Source organism: Pseudopodoces humilis, chromosome 5, assembly GCF_049639895.1.
Source record: "Pseudopodoces humilis isolate 2021_Gansu_Grassland_sample_001 chromosome 5, ASM4963989v1, whole genome shotgun sequence".
Taxonomy (NCBI): domain Eukaryota; kingdom Metazoa; phylum Chordata; class Aves; order Passeriformes; family Paridae; genus Pseudopodoces; species Pseudopodoces humilis.
The window spans coordinates 51412492-51429294 of NC_142204.1; the positions used below are offsets into that span (position 1 = coordinate 51412492).

At 36.0% G+C, this 16803-nt stretch overlaps 1 protein-coding gene across 10 annotated transcripts in view; it reads right to left on the reverse strand.

Moving 5' to 3' along the window:
• Positions 1-16803, reverse strand: part of CADPS2 (calcium dependent secretion activator 2) — a 282371-nt gene that overhangs the window by 30436 nt on the left and 235132 nt on the right. For 6 of the 10 annotated variants that reach the window (XM_005519232.2, XM_088054885.1, XM_088054887.1 and 3 more), the window contains 6 exons: positions 9599-9754; positions 7324-7471; positions 6287-6301; positions 3732-3806; positions 356-439; positions 209-241 (listed from right to left, as the gene is read on the reverse strand). In XM_005519232.2, coding sequence (XP_005519289.1) covers positions 209-241; positions 356-439; positions 3732-3806; positions 6287-6301; positions 7324-7471; positions 9599-9754 — 511 coding nt within the window. The remainder of the gene's footprint in view (positions 1-208; positions 242-355; positions 440-3731; positions 3807-6286; positions 6302-7323; positions 7472-9598; positions 9755-16803) is intronic. The other 4 variants (XM_005519231.2, XM_088054886.1, XM_088054888.1 and 1 more) reach the window with 1 other exon arrangement.

Here is a 16803-nt window from a genome sequence, read left to right on the forward strand (position 1 = left end):
ACAGTTTGCTTTGAGAGTTACTTATTGCACAAGGGAAATGAAATGTCCTCTCAGGATTGTAGTGGCTGTTTAAATACTCTGTGTAAAGCTGAAATGAATCTCTGTAGGAAAGCAAAATGTCAACAATAAAAAATGTGAGCTAAAGCCCCCCAAATTTCTGAATTATTATGAATAACAGAATAAATAAATCTAAAAGTATTATACTTACCGGAACATCAACATATTTGGCAGCTGCTTTTACCTTTAGAAAATTAAGCATAAAACACAGAGTAAGTACTTATTGTTACAAATCGCACACAATTTCAAAATTATGCACAGAAAGAAAAACAGAACCTTTGAGAATCCGAACACTTACAGTGAATGAAACTAATGATGAGAAGAAAGTACCTTCATCATATCTTGACAATTTAGACAGCACACCTTCTAACACTGAAACAACCTGGAGGAAAAGAACAGAGAAAAATCTAAATGCACAGTGTGAAAGTTAAGTATTTGGAATGAGAATGGAAATTTTTCTTCCCATTCTTGATCAGAAGGGCAACATGAACTGTAAATCTGAATTCCATCTCACAAAGTGCTGAAATCAAGGATAACCTTTCTGCAGCTTCACTTATTGATCAAACAGATGGAAACTTCTGAAACACTGTAGAAATAGAAACCCAACCAAAGTTTCTCCTGAGGCAGGCCTGCTTCCAACACAACACTGCTGCCTCTAGAATGTGGTTGAATATAGCAGTGTGTGTACCCAGCACAAATTTTGTGCAGAAATCACATTATTTTCTGTGACCACAGCTTCAAGGAGATGGAGCACAATTGCTAAAGGTGGTGATTGTGATGTCATTTTTCTCTTATCTTTGCTATTAAAGAGAAAACCAGCTCTGATTTCACCTGAAAGTGTAGTAGCACTGGTTTTCTGTCAGCAGCATGAGCTGTTGAGCTGCTACTCCATGGCCAAGGAGGCAAGAAAATGTATGCCCAAAGTCTCTGGTATGATGTGGTTTCTCTCCCCTGGACTTTCACCTGCTATTGTCTGAGTAGTGTAACTCAGTAAGAGGTAACAATAGGTTTTTTTGCCAAAATTTTGTTCTGACCAAAAGAAAATAAATCTTATTAATTGCAGTTATTACAGCTTTAAACTCCCCCAAATTTACCTTAAAGCAAACAAATTCCCTTTTCACATCCTCTGTGATGTTATGTTGCTGAAGTAATTCACAGTATATAACATAAAATATCTGTCAGCCATTGTATCCATGCACATTTATTTTACACATATAAATTGCTTTCCAGTTTATATAAAGATTGTTTTAAAAGCCATCCCTTGCTCCCAACGCAGACATTCCCACAACCAAGAGTATCATTTTATGAGTGTGAGGACAGAACAGAATTCCATCTGGCATGCTGTTAATGGGCCCTGTAACAGTGTCACAACAGTGTCACTTCCAGAGGAATTGAGATCATCACTTTACAATAAGCCCTGCTCTTAACAGTTCAAGGAGCAGGAGCAAGTGCAAACTTACATTTGTCATTTATCAATCTAACCTGTCATATTTACAGTGATTAATTAAGACACTGGTACACAGGTGCCAATCAAAGAATAAATCCACATCACAAGAGAGAGGGGCTGTTGTTTCTGCACCCACTTTATCAGACCAAAACTTTTTGCTTTGCACTTGCATGCCTGTGAGAAGCTGCTGTTCATACTTTAATTCATTTTATCTGATTGACAAGGATTCTTTCTGCAGAAAAGTGTTCAACTTTGCTGTGCAAAGATTACCTAAAGAAAAGGCTGACTTCATAAAAAACATGGTGCCCGCAGTGCCAACACATCCAACACACAGTGCAAACGAATCCAGCACAAGTGGGACACAAAGTAACAGAGAGCAAAACATGTCCACGTCAAGGATGTCTGTTTCAACAAAAGGCTTAGTTATGTAGCTGGAAACTTGTTTTCTGAGATGTCAGTGTACGGATTTGTGAAACTCTAAAAGCATTTCTGCACATACCTCACATTCTATGAATTGGTTACCCTGAGACACATTGCTCTTTGTTTCACTGTTTTGTGCTATTCCTGTGATTTCTTAAACGCTTTAGACTGACACATCTTGTGTAAATACTACCCAGTATAACTCTTAACAAGGAAAATCTCACTGAAGAAGAAGCATTATTTTTAGCTTCATAAGTGATTTGAAGCTAAAAACAATTATTCAAACATTTCCTTCACTGAGACACAAAGGAGGTAATAAAGAGGTAAAGGCTGTCATGCACATTGATGCGTATTTTTTTTGGCCAAAACCAAAGAAGAGCTATGCTGCTAAACCTCAGCCTTCCTTTGTACCCTTAGGAGCTTTCTGCCTTGAAACAGAAGCAGTCAGGATGTCACTGGCACTTCCCATCTCAAGTGAGGAGACACTGGTTAAACTTCCAGTGATCAGCCAATGACATGGAATGTTTGTTTCCTCGCTTCCTGTTCTGAGATTTCAGCCTCTGGTATTACCATGATAACTAATAATGCAAATTCCTCTGTATTGACTGCAGTTGTCAATAATTTTATAATCTCAGGTATTAAAAAACCCCAAAAAAACAAACCTTTAATAGCATGATTTTTCTGATTAAATTCCCCTTTCTTCCTTTTCCTTTTCAATACCACTAAAACCATAAACTGGAAGATTAGTTGGGAGCTATGATAGGCAACGTGTAGAACTTGAAACTGTTGAGTGAACTGCTTGAAATTATGTTTACATCAAAACTTCACTTTAGACCAAAAAGTTGTAGCTTCTACACAGTTATTGATAAGTAGAAACATTTATTTTAAACTTCTATAATGATTCTACAAAGCCTTCTTCTTCAACTGATAGGTGTCAATCCAAAAAGCAGATTCCTATCCCCATCCCCCCCAGTAAGCTGTGACAGGTAAAAATAAAGGCTTGATGAAAATATAACCAGAGTCTTACTTTTTGTCACTAACTCACAAATTGTAAATATATGGCTTATTTATCCTACTTTGAAAATCAGATATTTGTGGGTAGTTTTCAATGTAGAGATAACAAAACTTCTTACAAAATCTTTCTTTTCTATCATTATTTGTTGTGTCCTTCAAACTATTTGAGATGGAAACTTGTTTTTTTATATCAATCACTTAAGACTTCTACTGGATAGAGGTTTGACAGAAAGACAAGACATTGTTTAAGTTTCCTTCACTTATTTTCCAAGTCCTTTTATTGTGGCAAAACACATTTTATTTTTAAATATAAAAGCCTAAAAAAATCAATTTTGAGAAACAAAAACGTATAAAATATTTTTAATTAGGTGGTTTGTGGACCAAAATCTCATTAAGACGTTAAACTGAAACTCTGGATATTGTCCACCTCTAAATACGAAATTTAAATACTAAATGATGGGAAGAAAGTTCTCATGTAGAAAATTAAACAAAAAATAACACAGGGTATTAAGTAAGACAATACTGACAAAATTTAGTCCCACCAGTTCTACTAGCCTCTAGCAATTCCTATCTACAACAGAAACACAAAAGACAAACTTATCTCAGTAGCAGGCTGAACAGAAATTGTTTACTCAATTGTTATAAAATGTAATTATTTGCACAAGTAGTATTTACAAATCATGTTGTCCCCCACAATTTTCCTGTGTATAGAAAAACGGTGTGATTTTTGAATACATCTCCAAAGTTCAACCATTTTATGCTGTATTCTAAAATAAAATGTAAATAGCTTTACCTTTGAAACAAGAAGTGAAATAATTTCTTTAACAGTTTCGTCAACCAAGTCATCTATTTTTGAATGGTATTGTTGCTGTAATTCAAAAGATAAAAAAGCATTAACATGTATATGAAAACACACTTTTGTCGTAAGTCATAAATGGTGCAAAGCTGATAACCCTGCCAGATCAGATTTACTTAAAATTATCATTTTGAACATCAGAAGAACAAACCCTTGAAAATGATCCACCCCATCAACAGTTTCTTACATTCTGTGTTGAAAATTTTCCCATGTACACTGTTGAGTTAAGCAGCTAATGGGGTTATTATTTAGATGAATTGAGTTCTTATACTTATTCAGGCGAAGGAATGTGAAGGATAGTTTTTGTCTTCTCCTATATAATTAAGGTGGCCATGTATTTTTTTCTAAAGGGTTGGTTTAGCTGGAGAAGCAAAAAGACTAGAATAAGATTTAATTAATACAGCATTTCATGTCTGACAACTCTCATTCATAAGTTATTTTAAATGTCCTCTAGAAATAAAATGAGCTCCAATTGTTCATCCTGAAAGAGCCTTTCTGTTAGCACAGTGAGCTTCAGTTTATACAAATCTTACAATATGCTCAAGCAAGGGCAAAATTAAAATTTCATCAACAAAGGAGAATAGATGGTAACAAATTAATAGGCCATAGAAGGCATAGTAAAACAGACTTCATTCTCCGTAGACGTTTTCTTTTGCTTTTTCATAAAGAAGGTGCCTTTAAGTAAATGCTTTTAAAATAAATCTGAAAGACTTTTAAGATAATCCTACCGAGCTCCCTTCTGAAATTAACAGGAACTAGGGATCCCATTCTGTCAAGGAGACACATCAATTTAAACAGTAATTCTTCCTTTAGAAACATTTATCTGACAGCAAAGACTGTCCCCAATAGCCACTTCACAGAAAATGTGACTTGTAAAGACTAACCCTATCTTCCTAGTTCAAGGCTACTTGGAACAGCTAACAGCATAATGCTTGGAGTAAAAGTACTGAGGTCAGCATAAACATTAGCCTAACTTAGCAGCTGCCAGCTGAATAGTTTTCAGAATACCAAGTTTTAAAGGCTATTTTTCATGTTTTAGAGTCGCCATGCAAATCAAAACATTAATTCTGATCTGCTGAATATTTTTAGGAATGATTTTCTAATAAGCACAGATATTGAACTTGGGTTTAAGTTAAGAGAGAATAAAACTATGAGATGTGTTTGCCCACATATATTTGTCTGCTACAGGTTTGAACACCAAATGTCAATTTTTGTTTTTAATTTAAAGTTTAAAAACACTTGAAAAATGTAAATACACAACTCAGACAGCTGCATTCACACTTTAACAGTGCAAAAGAGCTTATTGGAAATACATCAAAGAACTTTCTACATTTTCATATATATTATATTCCAACCATATTTATGTCTTGACCAATAAAATATTGTCTTGATCTGCTAAGGGGTCTAATAACCCCAAACTGTGTCTGTGTCTGTTGCTTAAAAGCCTTCAGAAGGCAATGCTTTTTTACTGTCTGGAAACAATAAACAATTATTCTCCCACTGATGAATGCCAAAACTATATATACTCCTGCGATCCACAAAAAATCATTTGTCCCTCCCAGAAAGTATCTGCAACTTAATCTTCACAGTACATTAAATTAATATATCTATCTATGTAAGATCAGTTCCTATTTTTTTTTTGTTTTTTCTTGTATTTATCTTTTTTCTCACCACAAAGCAAATATAATTTTGTAGAAACGCAGTATAAGCAGTAACTTCACTCTGAACAAGGTGAAAAAAGAACTGAATCAAGCTTTTCAAAAACCACAACATGGCTTCAAAACCATGACATTTCTTCAGAAACAATTTTTAAATTACATTAATCTGGGTTTTTTTTCACGATTTACTGTGAATACCATGAGATCATAAATACTCCAACCCACTCCTCTCCAGTGCTAATTTCCACTAGAACAGTCGCCCTCAGCAAAACAAAACTTCAGATCCTTGTGGAAGATAATTTGACTCTGGGCTTTAAGAAGTTGGCTGAGCTTTGGCTGGGGACTGGCTGACAGTGCAGGAGGCATAACCCAGAGAGGCAAAAGAAAGGCACATCCTGGAAAAGTGGATTATTCCATCTGTCTGCAGCTCACTACAGGGATATTTACTATTTGCTATTGCCTGTCCCCAGAGCAGCATGTGCACGTGTGTGCTTGCAGGTTACTGCTTGTACACACATGGAAGGTGAAATGGCAGCATCAGCTCAGACAGAGTTGATAGTTGTGGTTTCCTTCTGATGAGAATCCAAAACTTTGTGATCTGGTAAGACAGGACACTGAGTCTGAAAAGCAGAAAAGTGAAGACTTCATCTGGAATCACCCTGGAGGATGAACAAGGACTGAGAAGCTGATGATCAGGCTGTTGCACAGTCAGACCATGAAGGAATTCTGGCTAACAAATTAACACGAAAAGCATATTACCATGTAATATAAAAAGTGGCTGTAAATATTCAATGAAAAAGAATGCAAATTAAAAAACAATGAAAAGACACTTACCCATTGACTAGCAAACTGGTTCATGTCACGGAAAACCAAAAGGAAAAATAAAGATGACAGGGTATAACAGGAAAATGATGAATGTCTCATTGAATCAGGAAAAGAAAAGACAATTACATAGAATATGCTCACTTGAAAAAATCAGTCAATGAAATGAAGAATACAGTATAGAAATGCAAAAATCAACTGAAAAAAAATGTCCAAATAGTGCAATTGTGAAGCTGCCTAAAGCAGACGCCCATTTTTTGTTGCCAAATTCTGAAAAATGTTTTTACTGTCTCTCCAAAACCAAATCAAACAAATTACAAACCAAATTACATGCTAATGCATTAGTATAGAAAGAACAGTTTTGATTTTTTGCTGGTGGTCTCACCAATCTACATAGCAGCCCCTTTTAATTTCACAGATTATTCCTGCTGAGAGTGACAACACGAGAGTGACAGAAGTCAACGAAGTTTACATATCCTTCAAAAGCACATCAGTGCTCTGCTGTGGAGTATTTACAGTCCTGGCAGCAGACTACTGCCAAAATGGTCCCTGTCCTTGGAGCCCAAATTAAAAAACCCCATTAAATTACCTGATTATTTCTTTCCTCTATTTTCAGTATATTCCTAGCCATGAATACTGGGTCTATAATCCATTTAAAACCAAACCTTATTAAATTAAAACCTGTCTGCAAAGGACAATATTTTGGCTCTGTTTTACAATTACAAAGGAGTCCTGTGAAGTGGGCTCTTTTTCTGTTGCAACCAGAGAGAAATTCCTGGAGGGGCTGCGAGTCAAGAAATCCTCTGAATGTTCAACAGATTCATAGGTCAAAGCAAACAAATTACAGAAGCACTCTGCGTGCTCTCTGGTGGAAGATGAGGGGTTGTGTCTTGCATGATGCTTATAGGGATCAGCTGATGCACACTTCTGTACCAACAGAGCTATGTGGTGCATCTCACCTAGCTTGAAATTAATCTAAGGACAGTCTGTAGTATGAGATGTTTCAGATCAACCAATCATAGGAATTAAACACAAAAAATTCCACTTACCTCTTGCCCCCCATCCAGTATGCAGAGTTTAGCTGTCTGTTTCTTGGCATCAACTAGGACGTTAAACATTGTACACAGATAAGAAGGGATACGCAAGTCTGTTGATTTGTTTGTCTTTTGCAGCTTCAGTTCAAATGCAATTCTTGTTCTGTTTATTCAAACACAATTTGGAATATGAGTATTTCTGATAATTCTGAACAACACAGTAAACGTGTATACATCTTACTGAACATGTTGGCTTAACGATGTACATAGGCATGAGAACATTTTAGAATGAAAATTCTGTGAATTCAGAATATCAACCTTTCAATAAACAATTGCATTGATGGTAATCTCAAGGTTCTGCACTTCTTCAGTGAATTCAGTTGAACAATAAAAGTATTATCTTCTTTATTTCTAGATAACAATATGTTTCCTTGTATTCAATTTAATTTAATGCATTGAAAATACCCCTTATTTTCCAGCTTTTCTATGCTAAAATGCATTTAAATGTATAAAATGACTCCTTCTAAGAAATGTAATGAAAAAATCCTCTTCTGGCTTTAATGGAAAGAGAGTTTTAAAATAGAAAATGAGTTTAATATTAAGAGTATATTAATATTTATATTGAAAATTAAGACATAACAGGAGATACATCATATAAACCCCCTATTTTCTTCTCACATCAGTGTAAATAAGGAGCATTGTCACTCAGATAAACTATACTTCAACAGATCTAAAGACAAAATATTTTAACTCTTATTTTTTAATGTGGGTACCAAAAATTCACACAGTATTTTCAGAAGATGGGAACAGAAGAATCCTATTTCCATTTTAAAAATTCTTAAGATCATATCAATATCACAAGAATGATAACAGAAGAATTCCATCATTTTTTATGAGTTTCTACTCTAATCTTTATTACCTGACATATAGTATCTTTGACCACACAAAAAAATAAATAGTATATTAAGACTGGTATGTTATATATTAAGACTAAAATATCAATATATTTTATAGTCCTGTAAATAAGACAATAAAGTTTGTTGTTTTTTTTCTGGCTCAAAATCAATATAATCCATGTATTAGTAGCATTGAATCTCTGCTACTCTTTCTATGTTTGATTAGACTAAGATTATACTAGTAGTCTTCCAGTCCTTTAAGATTTCAACATTTTTCTGAGATTTCTTAGATAACTGTAATTGACTGAGCTTCTATGCCAAGTTGCTTAGAACAGATGGATTGCTTTAATTTTAGTGTTTCTTACCTTTCTTTGTTAGATCTTTAACTTTTATTCCATTCCCTGTATCACTCCCCTTTCATAATCAAATAGAAAAGTTCTTTTAAATGTTTCTGGATTTTTAATCGTGATTTCATCACTCTAGCAACGGGCTCATATCCCTAGCCTGAGGTTCTACTTTTTCCTCCTGTGTTTAGAGAAAATTATTCAATACTGTGTCATCTGTAAGGATTCTCTGCTTGTTTAGCCTTTCTTATAAATATTGTACGTTTTATGTTTAACACAAGTTATCTAAAAAATTTATTGTCCCCATTCTATTATTTTTTTTAAAAATCCCAGATTAAGTTTTCTGAAGCACCCAATTGTAGACCTCTGTAAATTTTCTAGACATACAGATATTTCTTCTAAACTCAGTGATATTTACTGAAAGCTATGGCAGAGGTCTTTTCAGATCACCTATAATTAGTTTAAAAGAACATACTAATAATGCTAAGATACAGCTCAAAGGAAAACTACACTACATTTTCTGTAATTTTCAGAAGTTTAGCACTACAAAATTTAGCTTCACTTGGATGACTACGAGCCAGCCTTGTTTGTTGCATAAATGTGTAAATGTTGTATACTCTATAGTTTGTAATATCTTTTTTAGAGACAGTACTCTAAAATTGACAAATTAAATAATACTATTAACTGAACTTGAAGAATAATGTAGTAAAGGGGGAGGGAAATGTCCAAAAAGAGAAAGAATTCTTCTATCAGAATTCTGAGTTCTGTTAATATTGGCCACTAATATGGAACAGAAAAAAAAAAACTTGCTTTATTCACTTCCAAGGGTCTATTAACAGCAGATAGAGAAATTCTCCTTTGTATTTCCTAGATGTTCCCAAATTGCTGATTGCCAGATGCTGGAAATAAACACAAGTCATGCTCTCTTTAGAATTGCCCTGATTCCTGTGACAGGATTCTGGAATAGATATATCTCTGCAAGGCAGCATGAGCCCTCCTGTGTTAATTTTCAAATCACTCCCAACTTTTAAGTGATCATTTCAACTGTACCTTTTAACACAGGCTTCTATCATGTCAGTGGCCATGAGTTTAAGTCTCTGCTCTAAATGGCGGGCAAATTCTGGTTCTGGCCAGTGAAGATCAAAAACAAACATCTGCAGAGCATCCAGTTTCCAGAAAAGATCTTCTGATGTAGCCGATCCATTGCTATAAGAAACAAAATAAAACAAAGCCCCCAAGAAACAGAAGATAAATGTATGGATGTCTATCCCAGTTGCCACATAATTAAGGTAATAAGATTTCCTTATCATACCACCTTCCTCCTTCATTTCCCTGAATCTTTTAGCACAGCTGCTCTTGTTTAAAAATCATGAAAATGGTAGTGAGAAACTTAAAATATATCCCCTTAGGGTGAAAAAAGTCAATGATTTCTCATTTGTTAGCTGAGAAATATGGCAGGATAGGGAGGTAGAAGGGATGCTGGGGAGCATGGAAAATTAAATAGCTCAACTCTCAGATCGAGATAATAAAATACAGGATACAGGAAGAGTAAGGATATTTTCAGTATAGTGAAGACTCTGCATATGTTTTCTTGCCTTCATAACTCTGGTCAGTAAGTCTACCAAAGAAATGAAGATGCTAGAAGTGATATTTTAAAAGAGATAACCAGACATATAGTCCCTTGATAAATACTCATGAATTCTAACTGGGGGAATAGCATCAGATCTGGGTGGGAAAAAAAGAGAAGAGAAACTATGCAAAGAAATTTGTGTACAAACAAAACCAGCAGATTAATATGGCTCTATGCCATCTCAGATTGTCCACAATGTATTAAAGTTCTTCCACCCTGATTTGATTGCTAAATTTAAATACAATTGCTTGTGGTAAAATGCAGCAACTTAAAGCTAAAGTAAGCAGTTAAGTTCATTTACACTTTCACTGTCAATAGAGATTAATTACATTTTCATGATGTGTTGTACTGCAATGCCTGAGTTACCGTTCATGATTAGTGTATAGTATGCAACATTGAATTCCAGGATGTGAGTAACACAAGCAACCAAAACTCAGCCTGACAGTCCCAGTTCAGATCCAAACAGTTTAAGTATATCACAACTATCGTTGTTTTCTTCCGCTTTATGACTAAAGAACAGAATTATCAAAGTGTTAAGTGACTCCGGCTCTCATGGAAGGAATCAGTGAGCACTGATTGTGCTCAGGACAGAGCAGGGTCAGATTCAGAACCAAATGAAACAACCAGAAAGGACCTGTAATATCTGACCACCTCAGACAGGAGCACCACCAGTGGGTCACACCGGGTTAGCCGAGGCAGCGAGGTGAACTGAAGCACAGCTCATGTTCAGGGCTCTGAAGCGGCAGCAGGGATGCGGTCAGCTTCACTCTCACACCTGCATCCCTCCCTTCCAGACACACCCATGTGCCCCTTGCTCCTCAGCTTCAGGCTGCCCTCGGGCCAGGCGAGGGGACAGGCTGGGAGCAGCAGCTGCCTTCCCTTCAGTCCCTTCCTGCCCAAGGGAAAGGATGCTCTGAGCCACCAGGCTCCTCTTTCAGTGCTGCACGTTTGGACATCCATGCTGCAAAGCAGGATATTCCACAGCTCCGACACACTTCTAAGTTTAGGCTTTTTAGATACTACATTCTCCCCACTTAGGTTACACAGTAACTTAATTTTGTATCGTATTGTGGTCCTGAAAGAAAACAGCAGAAACAGGAAAAAGGCCCATGGGAGTGCTAAGGTTACAACTTGCACAGGGGTTCTACCTGTTCAGGGACCACTTTCATACATCACTAAGTTTAATTAGGAATAAAAAGAAAAACACAACCAAGGCTTCTGGAAAATTTATAATCCTGTTAGACTGCTTTTGAGTTGTATGACAAGCAAATATTGAAGATATCATTGCATCTGCTGTGTATGCTGACAGTGAGTGACGCTGTAGATGTTTTGTTTAGACCTTATCTGATTCAAAGGTGACTAAATCAAGTTTTGAGATGATTGGGGTGAAAGAGTAAGACAAATCACATGGGGACAGAAATGGGACAATCTCAGTATTTATATAATTGTTGATAAAAACACATTCTCTAGAAAACAAGCCAAACTTTCTCAAGAAACAAAACTAATCAGTTCCACCATCAGATCATAAAATTTAACCATTTTTTATTCTCCCACAGTTGTTTCTTTTTCACCTGATAGAATTAAAAAAAAATTCTTTAGGACTCAGGAGGACTAATGCATTCATAATAACATAAATGTAGTTTTATGCACATTTCCTACTTTGTTTACTACTACATTAACCACTAAGTAACCACTTAATTTTATTTAATTAGACTACCAAATTACGTTTCACAGTTATAATAAATTAAATTATGGGCACAGGTTTGTGGACGAATTCATTCTGTGAGAAACACTAATTCATTTCTTCTTTTTTCATATAATTTTGAGTTTTCATCCCTCAATTTTTTACTCAGCATTGTCCAATGACATTTGAATTTGATTAACATATTATACTAATAAGATGAGGAAAGGAAGTGCTACAACAGAAATTGTTTATTCCTGGTTCTCAAATCCAAACACAACAGTCTAATCTGTCTGCTAAATGCTGCAAGGAACTAAACATTTATTCCTGCATTCAAATCAAGACTGAATCTGTGTCCATAATTTGAGAACCTTTTTTTTTTTTTTTGTGAAGGGACAGAATATATTCTTGGCTATTGAAAAGTTTTTATCTGAATGTGCGTGTTAAAGCTACTTCAGTCTAAAGAAGGGAATAATACTGCTCTATCAGGAACCAGAACTGACATTCTTTCTTTAAGAATTATAATAGTTATCCATAGTTTTAAAATTAAGCACAAACTCTACTACTTTGCTGGCCAAAACTAAACCTTTCAGGTACTGTCTAGTTGTCCATTCTTATTAATCAGATCATGGCAGTATGAGAATTCAAAGAGGCAAATATAATGCACATCCTGTTATAGCCATTTTTTCTAATGGGAATTTAACTTTGCATTTGGTCACACTTTGACTGGGAGAGTGGACCAGGTATCTCCAGAGGCCCATTTTAAACTATTTTATGACTTTATGCCTTGTGTCATACTGAACACAGCAAAAAAAGAGATCCAAGACATAATGTTTCTCCAAGAACCTGCAGCATATCAAATCTAGGAGATGCATGCAGCCATAATTCACTTATCCACTGACACCTGAAAGAGGCAGCTTCCCACTGGGCTTGCCAGGTAACTAAGCAGTAGCAATTAGTCAAACAGTCCATTAATAAAGTACACTGGCTGCAAGATACTCCCACACATGACTCCAGAGAAGATGTAGCATAAATAATTTCTTGCCTACATATGAAACTCTGTAGGGTGGCTTGGGATATGAAAATATAAGCATTAAATATCTAAGAATATTATCAATCAATCAAAAGATTCAAAAGCAGCTGGTTTCAATTCTTCTATAATCTACCAAGGACAGGGATGGTCATTTTACAAATTACTCTAATTTTTTTTAAGGTTACTACTGAGATCCTACTCACTAGTGTCTTACAGAACATGGCACAAGCATTACATCTCTTGTGAGCCCCCAGCTTCTGCGCTCCAGCTTTTCATTTTTTATGCTGCCTCAAAATATATGTTCAGGGCTTAGGAAATCAACTGAGAATTTCTTCAACAGAACAGTATTTTCAGTAATTTCAGTGTCAGATGCACTCAGTCCCATCTCTCTACTTTTCACAAGCACATGAGGTGGAAGATGGAGCAGAACTTTTCCAAGCATCAGTTAGTGCAAAGTCCCCCAAAGATATGAGGGACAGAGCTACCCCATGACTCCTCTTAGCTCAAGAGTGAGACAACAACCTAAGGATCAAGCAACCAAAACAAGTTTCTTGAGTCTTCTTTCTTACTGCATATTAGTATTTTTGGAAGGAATGAAATTTGCCCCACAATATAAATCTGTCTTCCAGAATGCTCAATAGGACTTAGCTATTCAAAACTCCTTATTCCATAGAAAGCAGATCAGCCAGATTTCACTATGCCACCAGTCCTATGGCTATACTTTTAAATACCCATCCTTGGAAATGCAGGCCATGGCCTCCTACCACTGTACAGGAGATAAGCTCTATGACAGGAACAGATGTGGCACTGCAGATACACCCCCTCAGGACAGAGATGAGAGATGGACTCCTGACTCATTCAGCACTCACAGACACAGAGGGGCCCAGCACAGGAGCTCAGACATATTCAGACCAACTCCCTCTACATCACTATTGGAGCACTGTGACTGCTCCAGCCTTGTCCCTCTTGGCACTCATTATAGCTGAGCCATAGCAGCAAGAATATAGATGACACATTTCCTTTGATTTTGCTTCTTCTGGGTGGAAGACAAGACAGGACTATTCTCTTATAAGCATACATCTTATTCCAGGTTTCCCCAGCCTTGAATTTTCCTGAAGCTGATGTTTTAGATTGGTACCAGATGGCAACAGACAAACTCAGATGTGTATTATGGTTAGTGACACTATGCTATGTCTTCACTGAAAAGAATAATCTATAAATTAAACCATAAACAATTAAAATCACCCACATATCTAAGTTAAAATCCAGGTCCAAAAGATGCAAAAAAAAATCATATTTAAAATATGAAAAGCAATTTAAAATAGTATATTTTAGTTAATGAATAAGTGAGGAAAACTCCTCATTGTGGCTGACTGAAAGCTTTTACAGAATATTCAAACATTTTTCCTCTTTAAGATTATCTTCAGCCAAATGGAAGAGTAATTCACAGTGCTCTGTATGTCTAGCCAATGTGTCCTCTGAGTTACCTTCTCTAGAGACCAATCAAGAAAAAGAGACTACTACTTATAACAATTTCCCCTTTTCATATCTCACTTTCCAATGCCTAAAAAGAAGTGGAAAAAAGGTAACGATTTTTCTAAATGCAGTTATAAGTAGCATGTAATTATTCCTCCAAAAGAAATGATCAAGGACAAAATAAAGAAACAATTACTTAAAAAAATATAAATAATCTTTGCTAGTAATGTTCAAGGGAATTGTAGCAACTTTAAAGTGAAAATGGGGAAAATCTATCTTCATCAATAAAGCACACAAATGGATGTCCAACTGTGAATATATTTTCACTTCTTTCTCTTCAGTAAAATTCTTAGATAGGCACATAGTAGCTCTATTGAATATGAATATACTTAAACATGAGCTTGAGAGCATGGACACAAACATTAGTAAATTTCGGAGAATAATAAATCTCTTTCTATTAGAGATAAAAGAGACACAGGGCTTCAGCAAACCTTTAACACAGTTGGCTTACAGACTACTCACTCTCATTCTTTTTGAATCTAGATTCTTTATTGTGTAATTCAAATTGATAATGATGAATTGACCAAAATCATCACTTTCAAAGAGAAAGAGGAAAGTCCAGCAGAACTCTGTAATAAACGTAGTCATCCTCTTGCCAAATCATTGGTTTTGTGTCCAGGTGGAGGAAGCACAGTGAATTGGGAAAGAAAGACTTGGGGGAAGCAGTGGAGAGAAGGAGTCCAATTGCACTGCTAAATTAGATGACTCTGCTTACTATATGTATAATTCAGTGTACCCCTCTAGTCCATCTAAGCTGGGCTGTTCATCACATTGAAAGGGTAAACTGTGGAAGCTCTGGGTTTTGCTTAGCAGGCATTTGAACAAAGGTACTGGGTTACTCCTTGTAGAATAAGTTAACTAGTAAGTGTGTTCTCCTTGAAAAAGATAGGATGGGAGAAGAGGGAGAAAATAACCCCCTCCTCCTTTCTTTTACATAATAGTGGAAGTGACCCACTTCCTCTGTGAGAAACTGAGCCGCCATTACCAGGAGAGAAAAGGAAACTCCTTAGCATGGGGGGAGGAACAAGTGGCTTGCAGCACTTTTTTTTTTTTTTGTTTTTTTTTACCCAAATACATGACCATTCTGAGAATGGTAACTTAATGCTGCCTGCAATAGAGACTGTCAATTCATACACATTTTATAAATATAACCTCAAAGCTCTATGTTTTGGGAAAAGAACATGAAGAGATGCCTCCATCAGAGTCAGCACCATGGCAGATCTCTTCCTGAGTCTTATGTGTGGTGGCTGAAAGGGGATGATGGCCTTACAAAAGTCACAGTCACAGTAAGAGACATTGTCCACCCCCACTTCTCTTGAAAAGCAGCAGAATGACCAGTGTCAACCTCACTGCTCACCAAATGCTATGAAAACCTCTGGTTTCATAGCTGTTTGGCTTAGGATTTCATGCATACTGTGCTATATATACCATAAAACTAAATAAAAGAATGTGTGCAAGGGTCATGAGCCCATGACTGAATTTTATTATCCTTGCATGTGTTTGACAACAGAGTGTAGGAATATATTGCTGCACCAAAACCTTCATTTAGGAAAGATCTACCACTATAATCCTCCAACTAGAACCTGTATTAATTATAAATTCAGTATTCAAAATACATGAAATTTCATCTATACAATTTATTTTTACTGGATGGGGCTGCTAGAAAGCAGACTACAAGAGCACATCCAAGATTAGCAAATCTTCTCTGAAAGCTATTCTTTAAAAAAAAAAGTGACCTTTGAAAACCCTGGGATAACAGAGAGGAATTTGAGTTCCAGAAGGCCAATTAGTTTGTATTCAAAGCTGAAATGACTTGCATAAGCACATCAGGAGAAACCTAGCATTACTATAGTAAACACAAAAGGTACCAAAGCCAAGGATTAAGAGGAATTCTGTCAATTTTTAGGGGAATTAACAGCAGAACAACAATCGTAATACTCCCTTTTTACAAGGAGTCACATGAAAAAGACAAGGGATAATGGGTTCAAGTTACTTCTGGGGAGTTTCTGATTAGAAAGTAGAGGAAATTTTTCACAATGAAGACAATCAGCCATTGGAATAATCTCTCCCAGAGGAAATGGTGGATTGCCCAACATTGCATATTTTTAAAATTTGTCTGGACAGGGTGCTAGGCCATCCTAGACCATGCTTTTGCCAAGAAAAGTTGGATGAGATGATCCTTGAGGTGCCTTTTAACATGGTATTCTGTGACTGTATTAACTCTTGCAGAAATAGGTCTAATGCTGTTTAGGAGTCTGTCATAAAACTTGAAAAGACAACACTTGTCTTGAAATTATATCAGCAAATGTGCTTTGAATGTGTGTTTTTTGAAGTCATTCACATTCATGCTTTCCTAATATAACTTCTGCTAAAAT